This window comes from Sinocyclocheilus grahami, unplaced genomic scaffold (genome assembly GCF_001515645.1).
Source record: "Sinocyclocheilus grahami isolate Dianchi unplaced genomic scaffold, SAMN03320097.WGS_v1.1 scaffold780.1, whole genome shotgun sequence".
NCBI classification, from domain to species: domain Eukaryota; kingdom Metazoa; phylum Chordata; class Actinopteri; order Cypriniformes; family Cyprinidae; genus Sinocyclocheilus; species Sinocyclocheilus grahami.
Genome location: NW_015505959.1, coordinates 1 through 16,442, shown reverse-complemented (window position 1 = coordinate 16,442; position 16,442 = coordinate 1). Strand labels below are relative to the sequence as shown.

Here is a 16,442-nt window from a genome sequence, read left to right as displayed (position 1 = left end):
AAAAATAAAGAAAGAAAAAGAAAGAAAGAAATCACAATTTTGGATTGCTGGAAATAATATTTGACTATTCAAAATTCAATTTTTTTAAATAATTTTAGACACTGCATTCACAAAAAGCAATTCTAACCAACATACTAGAAACATAGAAAAGAAAATATAGAAAATATAAAAAACAAGCAAACAAATACATGGGTTCCCAAAAATTGTGACAAATGAAACTCCATGACTGGACTGCTGGAATTATTTGTTGTTAATTTTCCACTAAATAAATAAATAAATACATAAAATGCCATAAATGAAAGAAAGATAGTAAGAAAGAAAGAAAGAAAGAAAGAAAGAAAGAAAGAAAGAAAGAAAGAAAAAGAAAGAAAGAAATCACAATTTTGGATTGCTGGAAATAATATTTGACTATTCAAAATTCAATTTTTTAAAATAATTTTAGACACTGCATTCACAAAAAGCAATTCTAACCAACATACTAGAAACATAGAAAAGAAAATATAGAAAATATAAAAAACAAGCAAACAAATACATGGGTTCCCAAAAATTGTGACCAATGAAACTCCATGACTGGACTGCTGGAAATTATTTTTGACGATTGTTCAAAAAAATCTTTTATAGATACTGCACTCACAAAAAAGCAATAATAACAAATGAAATACTGAATACTAGAAACAATTACATGCACTATAGAAATTGCTATAACTTTTTAGGTTTGCTTTTATTTCCCTGATTTTTCCAGGCATTCATATAAGTCCAGGGTTTTCATGACTATGAGAACCCATTAAACATTTCTTCTTCATTGTTGAAATGTATAAAAATCCTCAAACACTGTTTCTTTCTGGGTTTCAATAAAAGAGAAGCAGCCAGATGTTCAATGTGGTGTCAGATGTGCCGAGTTTACAGTATCCATGCACACATGTGTCTCAGTGACTGCATCGAAACAGCTGTTCACACTCTTTCTGAACTGAATGTTTTGCTTTTCTTTCTGCTGATTCTTCACAAACTGAGTGGGTCACACAGGCCAAACACGCTCCTCTACATCAAGGCAGTCGAATCAATGAAATACGATTTTTAAATGTAAATTTAAATTTAATTCATAAAATCAAAAATGCTGCTACCGTATTTTTTACGGTAAAATTCTGGCCGTAAATTTTACTGAATTTTTTCAGCAAGTCTGCTGATTTCTCTCATCCTAAAACTCTGTGTAAAGAGCAAATGACACTGGCAATAGGCCTAATGCATCAAACACCAGCAGAACCAATTTCTGTGTAACCCGTTCACAAAACAATTCTTGCAAGGATGGATTTTACAAACAATTTACACCGAAATTCGTCATGCTTCTTATGTGTACTACATCTAAAGGACAAAATAAACTCCTTGCAAGACAAATGCGATTATAAACTGGCTATAATTCAGGGTCAGACACCCCTTTCTAACTACAACTTTGTGGCAATAACACATATTCTCTAATATTTTCTCAGAAACTAGGACTGCCAGCCTGTATGGTGCATAATTCATAGAGAAATGTTTAATCTTTCGATCTGCAACCGAAAAAATGCAGAGCGGAGCTCAAAACTGACTTTCTGAAGCAGCCAAGCTGCATCAACACCCTCGTCCTGCGAAACCCCCCACGTTTGGATCTGCAGGCCAACATGAGCTGAGATTTCAGCTCGCTCTCATTCTCCACATAATGAAGCAGAGCTTGTGGAGCACAGGATGATGGGAAGGGGTTTTAATGGGGTGATGAAGACCCTAAACTGGTGATGGTGGGCCAGCTTTTCAGTTATTGGGTGACATAGAAATTCTCAGGTCATATGTTACTGAAAATCTAAATATAAGCATATTTTCCTCACAAATTCTTATTACCATAATGTGTAACAATCTCATTCCCCTTCATTTAATGTCAAAAATCTAATAAAATCTAAATCAGTTTGGATACACTTTTTAAATTCATTTTTGTATTAATTAAATTTAGCAAAAACAAATACTACCATGATGCATACTTACATTTTTACTTCACAATAAAAAAAAATGTAATATATATATATATATATATATATTATAATATGATATACTAAAATCTGAAATAATTTCTATAAGATTTTGGGCCACAGGATTATTTCTGATTATTATTATTATTATTATAAACACCATGCTGATATTTGAATATTAATATTTATATATAAATTACACTATTTCTGAATGACGGGAGGACAAGAACATTCACTGAACTGAAAGGAAGTTGAATTTTCTCAGAAACTAGGGCTATCAGCCTGTAATGCTCACTTTCATTGTTACAATGGAAAAATAAAGACATTTATTTCATATATATTTATTCCTTAATATTTGTTTATTTAAAGATTATTTTAATTGTAGAATAAAATTGTAAGTAAATGCATAATGGCAGTATTTTTGGATTAAATTGACATGATTTTAATTAAAAAATATGAATAAAATGTTGTTTCAAGATCAGTGTTACTTTGGAATCAGTGAATGACTATAATAGCTTTTAGAATTATTTAGTTTTTTTATAAATATTTTATTTGTATATTTTGCATTTTCATTATAATTTTAGTTAAAGTTTTAGTAATTTTATTGTGTTTTTGCTATTTTTAGTAGTTTTTGTATATGTCTATATAGTTTTTATAAATGTTTATTTTAGTTTTAGTTTTAGTTATTTTCAAGTTAAACTAAATAAAAATCAGAAATGTTGCCTTGGCAACTAGCTGAAATAAAACGTTTTTTATATTTGATTTCAGTTCATGTTTATTTTATTTCAAGAAACTGAAACCTTTTCATGGTTTTAGTTTCAGTTAACTATAATAGCCCTGGTCCCGACTGGATGATGGTCATTTAACTAGATTTTACAGTGCTGAGATTCTTTCACATTATGCTAATGAGTATTTGTGGGAAAGATGTTGATTTTGAGTTTGTGTGTGTGTGTGTGTGTGTGTGTGTCTCACCAATGATACCGCTGTCTTTGCTCTCGAGGGTGGAGCTGGGGCTGATGATGGTTCCACAGACAGGACGGCCGCTGTTACTGTTTAAGGTGGAGCAGGGACTGTCCGTACACGGAGACGCTGTGCTGCTGGTCAGAGTAGAACATGGACTGATTCCCTGATTCACTGGACACTGCAGAGAGACAACAGAGAGACACGCTGATGTGCTTCAGCAGAAATAATCCAAACACTTTTATCTGGATTATATGAAGGGGCAGAAGAGAGATGAGAGAGAGAGAAAAGGATTGTAACGCCAATGCTCAGTTTAATGCACAACAGCTAAATCAATGCCAGAGTCTGAGGTTTCTCTTCATTCAAATAAAACCAAAACTAATGAGGCAAAAAGCCTTGACATGCCACCAGAACCTCATCCAAAGATCCTTCACATGCCTCAAGCCAGAACTTCACAGAATACCTAGAGAAAACCACCTATTAGCATCTACGTATATTCAAAATCTCAATAAACTTACTGACATGACGTAGAGTCACAAGGGTTTACAGTCATTTCCTGTTTCAAATGTTTCCTGTCACATTACAACAAAACTGCTTTCTATAATTAATGACATGCTAAATATTAATATTTAGATATAAAACTGATTAATTGTCAGTAATTATATTATTATAATAAATATATAAAATATTATTATTTTTATTAATACTTATTTGCCTGGTGTTAAGTGCTTGATCCTGGGCAGCAATGATCAGACTGGCTTCCTTGTCTACAAATGGCTCATTCAGATATTTGAAGAACTTGCCGTGGAGAGCCTTCTCCTTCACACACTCGATCCGATCTCGTTCGATATTCTCTCTCAGTGCTCGACCTTCACCTAGAGAACTCCAGCTTGGCTTTCCGCCCACCTTTTTAGCGATCTCTGGATGATCCTCATGCCTGGGAAGGCCATGGCAACAGCCATATCACCCTGTAGCCCAAGACCGGTTGCCCACTGAAGCTAAGCAGGGTTGAGCCTGGTCAGGAGACCTGGATGGGAGACAACTAGGTGGCGCTGGAAGAGGTGTTAGTGAGGCCAGCAGAGGGTGCTGCTCACCCTGTGGTCTGTGTGGGTCCTAACGCCCCAGTGTCACGGGGACACTATACTGTAAAAAACACTGTCCTTCTGATGGTCCTGACTCTCTGTGGTCACTAAAAATCCCATGGCACTTCTCGTAAAGAGTATGGGTGTAACCCGGTGTCCTGGCGGAATTCCCTCCACTGGCCCTTGCCAATCATGGTCTCCCTAATAATCCCCATCCACTGAATTGGCTCTGCCTCTCTCTTCTCTCCACCTGTAGCTGGTGTGTGGTGAGCGCACTGGCGCCGTTGCTCTGAGGCTGCCGTCGCACCATCCAAGTGGATGCTGCACACTGGTGGTGGTTGAGGAGAGACCCCTCATATGATTGTAACATGATTTGGGTGTACAACAGTACACACATAGTGCTATATAAATCCCTCATTCATTCATAGTGTTTGCGGATCTCATTCGCCGTCTTCGTCAGGGCATACTTGGTTTTGCTGGCTTCATGCTTCTTAACCATACTCATGAGCAGTGTTGGGGAAAGTTACTTTTAAAAGTAATGCATTGCAATATTGCATTACTTCCTAAAAAAGTAATTAATTACGTTACTTAGTTACTTTTTATGGTAAGTAATGATTTACGTTACTTTTTCTCATCTGCCTTGGCCTCGTTTTTCTCTCTTCAGAAACAACAACAACAACAAAAAGAAACACAAATGGTATGTTTATCTAAAGTCATTTTAGATTTTCATTTTGAGGAATACTGAATCTGTTTTTGTGTGAGTGAAATGAGTTAATGCATGCTGACATTGAGTCTAGAGCTACAGTAACATCATGTTCACACAGCCTCTGCACACAACGCCTCTGCACTCGCTCCTGATTTCTCTCAACATGAGAACAGGAGAGCTGTAAGTCAATACATGGGAAACAGTGACTCAGATATTTTCTTGTAAATTAAAAAGTAATGCATTACTTTACTAGTTACTTGAAAAAAGTAATCTGATTGCGTAACCCGCGTTTCCTGGTAATACTTTACCCCCAACACTGTTCATGAGCTTGTCACTATCTTGCTCAATGTATTTGCTAAGGCTGACGATGGCGATGTTGTACGCAGACTCCAGCTCAATAAGCCTGCTGCCACCATCGCGTCTCTTGATGTACAATAGGTCTGTGTCTGCTTTCGGATGGTGCATCGTTAGCAATTTCCTTGTCTTTCCATCTTCCTGATCTCCTCTACTCTCCTATCCATCGTGCCGAAGCTGTATGTGGGGACAGGGACTGCTAAACTGTTGATAGCACTGATCTTGTTCTTGGCATTGAGCTTGCTCCTAAGTGCCAGATGGACTCGGCGGTAGTACTCCTTGGAGATCTTACTCTTCATCTCATTGTGCTGAATACCATCGCCTTCGTCGATGCCTAGGTACTTGTACACTTTGTCCTGCTCGAGGTTCTTGATGGACGAACCTCTGCTCAGCTGGATGTTGTGGCTATTGACTCGTACGTCTCTCATGTAGACAACAGTTGTGCATTTGTCTTGTTCAAACTCCAATCGGATGTCGTCACTGAACTTCTTGATAATGTGCATTACCTGCTTGAGCTGCTTCTTGTCTCTACCGAAGATCTTGAAGTCGTCCATGTAGAACAGATGGCTCATGATGTTCTTGTCGTCGACTGCATTTCCCATACCTTGCCAGTTCAACATTTATTAATAATAATAATTATTATTATCATTATGATATTTAAATATAAAACTGTTTCACTGAAATTAATTATATTAGTACTACTAAGAAATTCAGCGTTTAAATGGAAATGATTTGAAATTTACACCCACTAGACATTATTGACTTTAAAATCAAATAAAAAATATCAACAGTTTAAGAAACTTACTGACCCAACATTCAATCATTAGGGTCCACAGCGGTCCTCGATGTCATTTCTTGCTTAGTGTTTCTTGTCACATAACAACAAAATAGCTTCCTGCATATTGATTACACCACACTGTGATATTAAATTTTAATATCTGAATATAGAACTGCTAAACTATTATTATTACTATTATTAATACATTTAAATGTACAACTATTTCCCTGTTTATTATTATTATTAATACACATTTAAATATAAAAGTATTCTACGGTTTATGATGACGATGATTATTATAATTATTATGCCAATAATTATGCCATTTTTTTCAAGTGTTTCAGCTTTTAAAAGTAAATTATTTTTTGACACTCAGACATAGACATTTTTGACATCAAAACCCCCAAAATATCATAATTCATTTCAATTCAGACTTTGATTTCATTTCGCTGTCTGGGTGAATTTATTTCTGAACATGTTTTTGAATAACATAACAGGTCTAGACAAAATAAAATGAAATACCATCACGTTATTGACTGTTCAACAGCCTGAATTAAGCAGATTGTTTACATCCTTTTCTCTTAGACCCCAAACACCAGCAGCCCCTCTGAGTCAGCGCTGGACTGTGAGTCAGTCAAGGTCACAAAACCAGATGAAAGTTCCTTTAAAACAAACTTCCAGCCGGCATCCTGATGAAACAGATTAAAGACCTTCACCGAATCCCACTGGACAACATCGTCCAAGAACACACGACGCAGATCATTACCAATTATTTAAAAGACGCACATTGTTGCTTCCCTCTTCATGCAATTCCCACAGGCACTCAGAGCGACGAAGCATTATGATTTATTAAACAAAAGCATTCCACATGAAGGGCGTTCGGACCACAGCCTCAGCTTAATTATCTTATCATCTGAAACCCTGACAGAACAAAACTATTTCTGGAGCAGACCTCAAGTTAACACGACTCAAGTTTCTGGTCGCTGGCTCTGCAGCGGCTCAGAGCGAACGGGAATGACTTACTGTGGTGGCACACAGACACACTCCTCATCACGTCTCACACTGTCAGACGGCAAACACGCGGCTTTAATCCTTGAGGTTTTCTCCCGTCTGTCTCACTGTCTCGCTCTCTCACTCTGGCAGCGGCTGTGGAAAATACCTTTTTTTCATTCTTGTCGTCCATAGGTATGCGCGTGGAGCCCGGGATGCCTTCACCCAGCAAGAACCCCAAACGTGTCATCAACTCCTGAGTGGCGGGGGAGGGGCCTGGAGAGAGAGAGACAGAGAGAGACAGAGAGAGACAGAGAGAGAGAGAGAGAGAGAGAGAGAGAGAGAGAGAGAGTGAGAGAGAGAGAGAGAGAGAGAACTTACAGGATCTGCGCAGATACACACCAGCGACTGCAATACATTCATTCGCAGCCATTCACTGGAACAAGCACAAGATGGGAGTCACAAGGAATGTCATGATTCAGAGCTCATACTGACTCTATGCTGAAAACAATAAACATAATGTGTATACTAAATATTAAGGATAGCAATATATACAGTATATGTACATACAGTGGGGCAAAAAAGTATTTAGTCAGCCACCAATTGTGCAAGTTCTCCCACTTAAAAAGTATTTGTACAGACTATTCTTACTATTTAAATTTAAACCATTGATCCTGGCCAAAATACCCATAATCCATAATAACACTTCTTCCAGTGAAAAAGATACACTGTTTACAATCCAATAATTTCCTGACAAATAAAATCACGTCCTATATTACATTTTCCAATTCAATTACGGAAGAGAACCGAATCCGGTAACAACATGCTGTCATCTTGTGAATCCAAAATCTGCATGTTTGTAAGAAAATCCATCATTAAGGTATTTTAACTTGAAACAGTCACTTCTGGCCAAAATATGAGCCCATAATCCATAATAATGCTTCCTCGAGTGAAAAAGTCCATCTCCTGTTGTCTCTCACATCAAAATCCATACACGTATTTCTGTAGAACTGTTTTAGACTGTTTCAGTTTGTAAACAGTGCTTGATCTGTGCAGATTTCTCTCCTGATTCAGATAAGATTATTTTTCATTGGAGAAAGCAATATTTTGAATTGAGGACTCATATTTTAGCAAGAAGCAATGGTTTGATGTTAAAAATGCCTAAATGATTTGTTTCATCATTTTGTTTTCAGATTTGTACAGACACACAGCTTTTGTCTTCTCCAGATGTTAACTGATGGACTGGAGTGCTGTGGATTATTGTGATGTTTTTATCAGCTGTTTGGACTCTCATTCTGACGGCACCCATTCACTCCAATGGTGAGCAAGTGAGGAATGCTACATTTCTCCAAATCCGATGAAGAAACAAACTCATCTATATCTGGGATGGCCTGAGGGTGAGTACATTTTCAGCAAAATTTCATTTTTGGGTGAACTATTGCTTTAACAGTTAGAAACACTGATGAACAAAACAAAACAGTGCAAAAATATGAAAGATAAAAGTGAAAGTCTCTATAGAGAGTTTATGAGCAAATAATGACTCAAATGTTCCTCAAACAACTCATATGACTTAGAAAAGTAACACTGTAGCACAGAAAAAGATCAAATGCATGCATGAAGATAAAAAAGCAACATGAGGCTGAGTAAATAGACAACATTTTCACTGCCTGTGAACTATTTCTTCAGTCTGTATGGAGTGAAAGCAGGTATGAATATGTGATCATGAGAATGAACAGATGAAGGGGAGTTTGTTATTAATTTCCATTTTCTCATTACTCTTTCATCTCTCTCATCTCAGTGCCACACATATTAATAACAAGCATTCCTGTAGATTCAGAGCGCTCACACAAAACTCTCTCTCAGCACACAAGTCTGGATCTAAAAGAGCCTCAAAATAAATGTTTGAAAATTTGATTCCAAAATCTGAAGGCTAATTCACATTCATTAATTTTTATTTATTTAAACTCATATCTGATTGGCTAAAGAGAATGTATAAAAAACACAAACATGTAAATCTGTGCCTGGCAGGAAAGTCTGCAAATAGGCACATAAATTCACAGTGATCAACGATTTGCAAATACACATTCAACAATCAGTTCATACACATACAAACATTCAGAACTGTGCAAACATACTTGGATATTCATGAATTGTTTTTGCATTTGAGGATATTTGGTTGTGCATTTGCAAATTGTATTTTGTTAAAATGAATAAGGTTTTGAGTTTGCAAATATAAACTTTTGTTTGCGAGTGTGAATTAGCTCAAGACAGCTGTCTGATGTGAAAGCCTGGTTGTCTTTAAATTTTCTTAATTTCAATGAGAGTAAAACTGAAATAATTGTGTTTGGTCCGTCGGATTCTCGTAGTACACCGAAAGTAAATCTTGGCGATTTAACCTCTTAAAAAATATGGGTGTTATTTTTGATGATGGTTTAAAATTTGATAAACAGATAAATACGGTGGTCAAGTCCTGCTTTTTTCAGCTTCGACTTCTAGCGAAAGTAAAATCTATTTTGTCTAGTAAAAATTTTGAAAAAGTAATTCATGCTTTTATTTCATCTAGATTAGACTACTGCAACTCGCTGTATTTTAGGATTGGTCAGTCAGCCCTATCCCGCTTGCAGATAGTTCAAAATGCAGCTGCAAGGCTTTTAACGAGTACCAAAAAACGGGATCATATTACACCAGTTTTACGTTCTCTGCACTGGTTGCCTGTGCGCTATCGAGTTAATTTTAAAATGCTTCTCTTAGTGTTTAAATCATTAAATGGTTTGGCCCCTGCTTATTTATCTGATTTATTGACTGAACATCAGCCCCTCTTGTCTCTCCGGTCGTCCAACCAGAGATTATTATGCATCCCAAAGTCGAAGCTTAAATACAGGGGTGACCGCGCTTTCTCAGTTGCTGCCCCTAAATTGTGGAATGCTCTGCCCCACTGTACTAGATCTGTACCTTCACTATCTGTTTTTAAATCCATGTTGAAAACCTACCTTTTTGACTTGGCGTTTTATCAATGAGAACATTCTACTGTACTGTTTCTTTTAGTAATTATTTTGTATTGACTTATTGAAATGTTTTTATTGTGCAGCACATTGGTCAACCCACGGTTGTGTTTAATAGTGCTATATAAATAAAATTGACATTGACATTGACATTAAGCATCGCTCATAACCGCACATGAGCACACGTCTCCATCACTGGCATTATTGATCTGAGCCTCTGCTGCAGGATTTACCCAGAGATCCACAAACACCATCACACACGATACAACAGCAAGCATCAACACAGTCATAATGAGCTATTTCTGGAAAAACACCCCTTTAGAACATCATGGCCTGAGATTCATTTCCCAAAACACAAGGTATTTCAGTCCTTTAGATGCCTTGAATGGGGAGATCGATTCACTTTGGAGGGAAAGCAGCACTTGTGATACTAAGGCCTGGGACACACTAGACGATTTTCAAATGTTAAAACTGTGGGAGACCACAGACATAATGACAGTTTCAACCGATTTTTAGCCTTATATAATCCTCTGAATGCACAAACTAGAGGATCCGGCAGGACCACGAGACCACACACCTGTCGATTGTAGGAATGATTTCACAGTGACTCGCGAGATCAAACGTGATTTAAGAAGAAAAGCACATGGAGGACAATCGACGTTGTCAGCTGGCTCTCCTGGCGCTCGTTCTGTTGTACAGTGAAAAACAAAAGAGAAAAAAAGAATATGGGTGATATTCTTTCTCAATACTCCACTGTCAAGTTTCAGCTATAGAAGCACACAACATCTGGTAGGTGACGCTTGCTCGCTCTCATTGGCTATCGCAGGGATCACATTAGAGGCAGCCCCATCAAGAGTCGTAAATTTCAAACATGTTTGATATTTATGATTTGGGATCATGGAGGCTCTGATGCGATCGGGCGCAGTAAAATAATCGTAATGACACCACACAATTGAGGATATTTTGGACAAAAAGTTGGTTGCGACAAGCCTTGAATCGGGCCTCACCCTCACGTTCACTGAGGGGTGCAAATCGGGCTCAAAATCGGGTGTAGTCAGCCTAAGATATCCAAAACATGCTACTACCTGACTGCATTTACATGTATAGTTATTAGATAATTAAGTCAAATGGCATTTCAAATCTGATCGAAAGATAAAACCACAACCAATCTCAGTCATTTCTAGTCATATTTAGTCTTTCTAACATAACTAAACTCCCGTCCAAAAGTTTGGGGTGAGTAAGATTTTTTTTTTTTTTGAGAAAGAAATTGATATTTTTATTCAGCAAGGATGAATTAAACTGATCAAAAGTGACTGTAAAGATACTTATAATGTTACAAAAGTTTTCTATTTCAAATAAATGCTGTTATTAACCTTTCTATTCATCAAAGAATCCTGAAAAATAAAATGTATCATAGTTTCCACAAAAATATGAAGCAGCACGACTGTTTTCAACATTGATAATAATCAGAAATGTTTCTTGAGCAGCAAATCAGCATATTAGAATGATTTCTGAAGAATCATTGACACTTAGTTAAAAGTGGATGATCTTAACCCTTTCACGGAATTGGTACCGACAGACTATGACTTTTTAAACTCTCCTCGTACCACAGGACGAGGTGGAGGCCTGGCTACGGTTTTTAAAAGACAATTTATCTGCCATAGTGTGAAATGGGACACTTTTTCCAGTTTCGAGATGATGTTGATGCAAATAGACGCACAAATTCCGGTGCTATGTGTGGTGATATATCGGCCTCCAAAAGAAAATAAGAATTTTATTTAGGATTTTGCTGAATTTTTAGGAGGAATTAGGACGAAGTATGACAGACTTTTGATCCTCTGGGATTTTAATATTCATGTCTGCTGTCCGTCTGATATATTGGCAAGAGACTTTTTAAATGTTATTGAATCATTCAATTTAGTTCAGCATGTAAATGGTCCGACATATAAATATGGTCATACTTTGGATCTTGTTTTTACTTATGGGTTGAGTGTCAGGGACCTTGAAATTATTGATACTGGTTTTTATGACCACAAATCTGTGATTTGTAATATTTCTTTTTTATGTTCTGAAAGGAAACCGGGGTTTCCTACTTATAAATGCCGGAAACTGAATTCTAAAACTGTTGATGATTTTTGCACCATGTATAACAATTTTGCTCTTGTGAATTTGGACAGTGAGAGTCCATTATCAAGTATGGTTTCCGATTAACTTTTCTCTTCTTTGTCCTCGACATGCACTAATATTTGATTGCTCCATTGAAGACAAAAAGGGTAAAATTAAAATATGAACATTGGCTGAATGAGTTCACTCATGCGCTGCGCCGATTATGCAGACGGACAGAGAAAGGAGAAAGGACAGGCTTCAAGGGGCTTTGGAGATTTTAAGGGACTGTTATTTGAAATTAGTCGAAACCGTGAGGGAAAATATTTCTCCACTGTTATTGAAAAAAATTGTGGAAATCCAAGGGTCCTATTTAATACTCTGGATGCAGTGATAAATCCACTGGTTTCAGTTGGATTTGAAGTTTTTTTATAATCATGTGATAAGTGTAAACAAAATTTTTTAGATAAGATTGTTGAAATGAGATCTTCCATTCAAGACTTTGATTATGATCAACCAGAACTGATTGAAACTGGCTCTTCTGTTTTTCATCAGTTTGAGCCAGTTTCTCTGTCAGACTTGGCAGCGATTGTAAATAATTTGAATCCCTCCACCAGCCCCCAAGATTATATTTCTGCGCGCTTTCTGAAGCAGGTATTTAATGCTATTGGTCAGAGTATTTTGAAATTAATAAATAACTGCCTGGTGACAGGTTCTTTGCCAGGTGGTTTTAAGTATGCGATCGTGCAGCCGTTATTGAAGAGACCAGTTTGGACCCTGCTTATTTTTCTAATTATAGACCTATTTCGAAGCTGCCAATATCTCTCCAAGGTTTTGGAGAGGGCAGTGTTTATTCAACTGCAATAATTTTTGGAAAAAAACCCTATTTTTGAAGTTTTTCAATCTGGGTTTAGGACAAAACATAGTACAGAATCAGCACTCTTAAGAGTTCAAAATTATATTCTTTTAAGTGCTGACTCAGAAGTGTCGTTGATTTTAATGTTGTTGGACCTGAGTGTGGCTTTTGATACCGTAGATCACGATATCTTAGTCTCTCGGTTGGAAAATCATGTCAGAATACGCAGAGTGGCCCTTGACTGGTTCAAGTCTTATCTTACAGGTAGAAGTTTTGCGGTTAAACTTGGTGAACATCTGTCAATGCCAGCTCCACTAAAATGCGGAGTTCCTCAAGGATATAGCCTTGCTCCTTTGTTTTTATTGTATATGCTACCTGTGGGAAGTATATTTAGGAAGCATGCCGTTGTATTTCATTGCTATGCTGATGACATGCAGATTTATTTGCCATTGTATAAGGAAAATGAGTCCGCTTGTAAACTGCTTTCTTGACATTAAAGGATGGTTGGCAGCATTTTTTTTAAACTAAATGAAGGCAAAATTGAGATCATGCTTTTTGGTTCAGTTGGAAATTGTTCTTCTATCTCTGCTGCTTTGGGATCTTTGAATGTATTTAACAAAGCAGTGGTGAAAAATTTTAGGTGTATTATTTGATCCTGAATTTAAATTTGACAAACAAATTAAATCTGTGGTAAAGTCCTGCTTTTTTAAGCTGAGGCTTATGGCAAAAATGAAGCCCCTGCTGTCTTTTAGTGATTTAGAGACAGTCATTCATGCTTTTATTTTTTCACGCCTAGATTATTGTAATTCTCTTTATGTGGGTGTTAGCCAGAAAACCTTGGCTCGGGTACAGTCAGTTCAAAATGCGGCAGCGAGATTGCTGACTGGCACTCGAAAGCATGCCCATATTACCCCAATTTTGTCATCTCTTAAATGGTTGCCGGTTCAATTTAGAATTGAATATAAACTTTTATTGATTGTTTTTAAATATTTAAATGGAGTGGCCCCAAAATATTTGGAAACATTGGTGAGCCAATATTCCTCTCTCAGGCCTTTGAGGTCTTCCGATCAGTTTCTTTTAGTGATTCCCAGAACCAGATGCAAACTTAAAGGAGATCGTGCTTTTTCAGTTGCCGCCCCCAAACTCTGGAATGCACTGCCTATGCATATAAGATCTGCTCAGTCCATTTCAATTTTTAAAGCCTTGCTAAAAGGTCATTTATAATCGTCCAGAGTTTTAACATTAATTGGTGTTTAAATTGTAAATGTACTGAGTCTGTCCTTTTTATTATTTTATTTATTATGCTTGTACAGCACTTTGGGCAACCTTGGTTGCATAAATGTGCTTTAAAACATAAATAAACAAACAAACAAACAATGAAGACTGGAGTAACGATCACAGGAATAAATTAAATTTGACAAAATATTCAAACTGAAAACTTAAATTGTCACAATATTTCACAATTTTTACAGTATTTTTTATCAAATAAATGCAGCCTTGGTCATTCAAAAAATCCTACAGACCCCAAATTTTTGAACTGTAGTGAAAGTCAATGGGATTTTTCAGTCATGTTTTCATTCATCATTACTAAAAGATCAATCAAACCAATTATAATAATTTTTTTTCAAAAGACTAAACAATAAACAATTGCAGTGCTTGCCGCAGTGCGGTTTGGTGATGTTGGACATCAGTTAGCGGTTGAAGAGCACAATTACTTCCACAGATGTCATCTTGACATTTAAAAACAACACACGAGCCAACATCCCCAGACGATGCCGCAATTATAAATGAGAGTGACTCCTGGTTAACACGTATTAAAAGGGGTCGTGTTTAGTCACTATTTAGTGTGGTATTTTTTGACAACATTCACTCATCATGACAGTAAAATAGGGCATTCTAAGTCAATATACTGCAGTATTTACTCTCTCAATCAGTAGAAAATATGGTTAACACCCGGTCACGCATGAAAAAAAAAAAACTGTGTGAAAACGCGTGAAACCGGTATCATTTTGAAAAATACCGTGATATAAATTTTTGGTCATACCGCCCAGCACTATGAGATATCCATGACAATTGGAGCGATGGTTTAAAAGAATCAGTGAATCAGAGTTTTGAATCAATTCATTGAAGTGAACAGACTGAACTGATTGATGGAAGTAATTCTAACTTAAAAGTAAATTAAAAAGCACATTAAATCATTGTGATATTTACAATGCTGACTGATTTTATAGTGCATCCAGATACTGTATTGAATGCATTAGGGAAAAATTTTCTAAAATAATTTCGTTCAAATAAACAAATAAATAAATATATTCTATAATAACTATTTTCTACATTAAATATAAAAAATATAAGAAATACGAAAAAAAAAAAAAATTACATATAGTGCATCCAGATACAGTAGATTGAATGCATTAGGGAAAAATGTTAATACATTAATTAATTAATTAATTAAATACATATTTAGAAATATTAAATATAAACATTTTATATAGGAAATAAGAAAAACATTAAATTAAAAAAGTTTTCTGAAACTAAATATAACTAACCTTTTGGCCTTTCAAGTTTAACAAACTTTATCAAGACAAAATTCTTCATAAAACACAGTTGTATGAATTTGGTTGCAATCTTATGTTACTAATGGACTAATGGTGTTTCATGTGGATTAATGAAGCTCTACAGAGCACAGCTTCACTTCCAGGCAGAAGCCTACAAACAACCGCTAGTAATCATGGGAGAAGCAGGATAATCTATCAGAAACCTTGAAACACGGAGGTCTGAAGCAGCTAGCATTTACATCTTAAGAAGCATTTGCCGCCGTCATGATGGAGTGGCTAAAATGTTTATGAAATCATGACCACTAAAGAAGCTTTTTCTGTCTCTCTTTTACAGCGGCTAACCTGATTAGGTCTGCAGCGCTGACTTGGTTTAATTTCCACTCATATGACATGACTCTGAGATTCCTTCGCACTGATGGCGAGATGGGCAGAGCCGAGCTGGGTGTGGCAGAAACAGGAGAGAGAGAGAGAGAGAGAGAGAGAGAGAGAGAGAGAGAGAGAAAAACATTCAGTATATACACCTCACTCGACCAGCAAACCACAGCGATTCACTGACACTAAACAGAAAATGAAATGAGCTGCCATCAGACCTAAATACTACACACGCTTAAAAATAAAAGACACGGAAGCAGTTTCTCATTTCTAAAGCTCTTTAAACACATCAAATATTATCGTGGCCAATCAACAAAGTCTGGCCCACAATGTTTTGCTTTTACATGCCATTTAGGGACAGGTTTATCTAAAAGCGATGAAACCCCAATAGACTGAACAAAAATCTGCTTTAGGATTTACTTTGAAGCAATTTTCATTCAGAAATCGTCAGTTAATTTTACAAACAATTACAAAGAAATGACGAGTAGCAAATTGAATAAAACACAAAACTGTCAAGTAGAAAGAAAAAAAGTATTTTCTTGTAAAAAGTACTCCAATAATCTTTGTTTTATTTACAAATTAATATGCATATTGGATGAATCTTAAATTATATATGAGCAATTATTAGTATTAGTATTATTAGTGTGTGTAGCGAATCAGCTCATGGGGAAATATGAATAATTAACC

General features: G+C 36.3%; 1 protein-coding gene across 1 annotated transcript in view; it reads right to left on the bottom strand.

Moving 5' to 3' along the window:
* The window catches only part of tanc1b (tetratricopeptide repeat, ankyrin repeat and coiled-coil containing 1b), a 78,733-nt gene extending 68,577 nt beyond the window's left edge, over nt 1–10,156 (bottom strand). The window contains exons 1-4 of the mRNA XM_016246028.1: nt 10,042–10,156; nt 7,034–7,140; nt 2,967–3,135; nt 1,761–1,773 (exon numbers count right to left, since the gene is read on the bottom strand). Coding sequence (XP_016101514.1) covers nt 1,761–1,773; nt 2,967–3,135; nt 7,034–7,140; nt 10,042–10,156 — 404 coding nt within the window. The remainder of the gene's footprint in view (nt 1–1,760; nt 1,774–2,966; nt 3,136–7,033; nt 7,141–10,041) is intronic.
* Between the last annotated feature and the right edge of the window lie 6,286 nt (nt 10,157–16,442).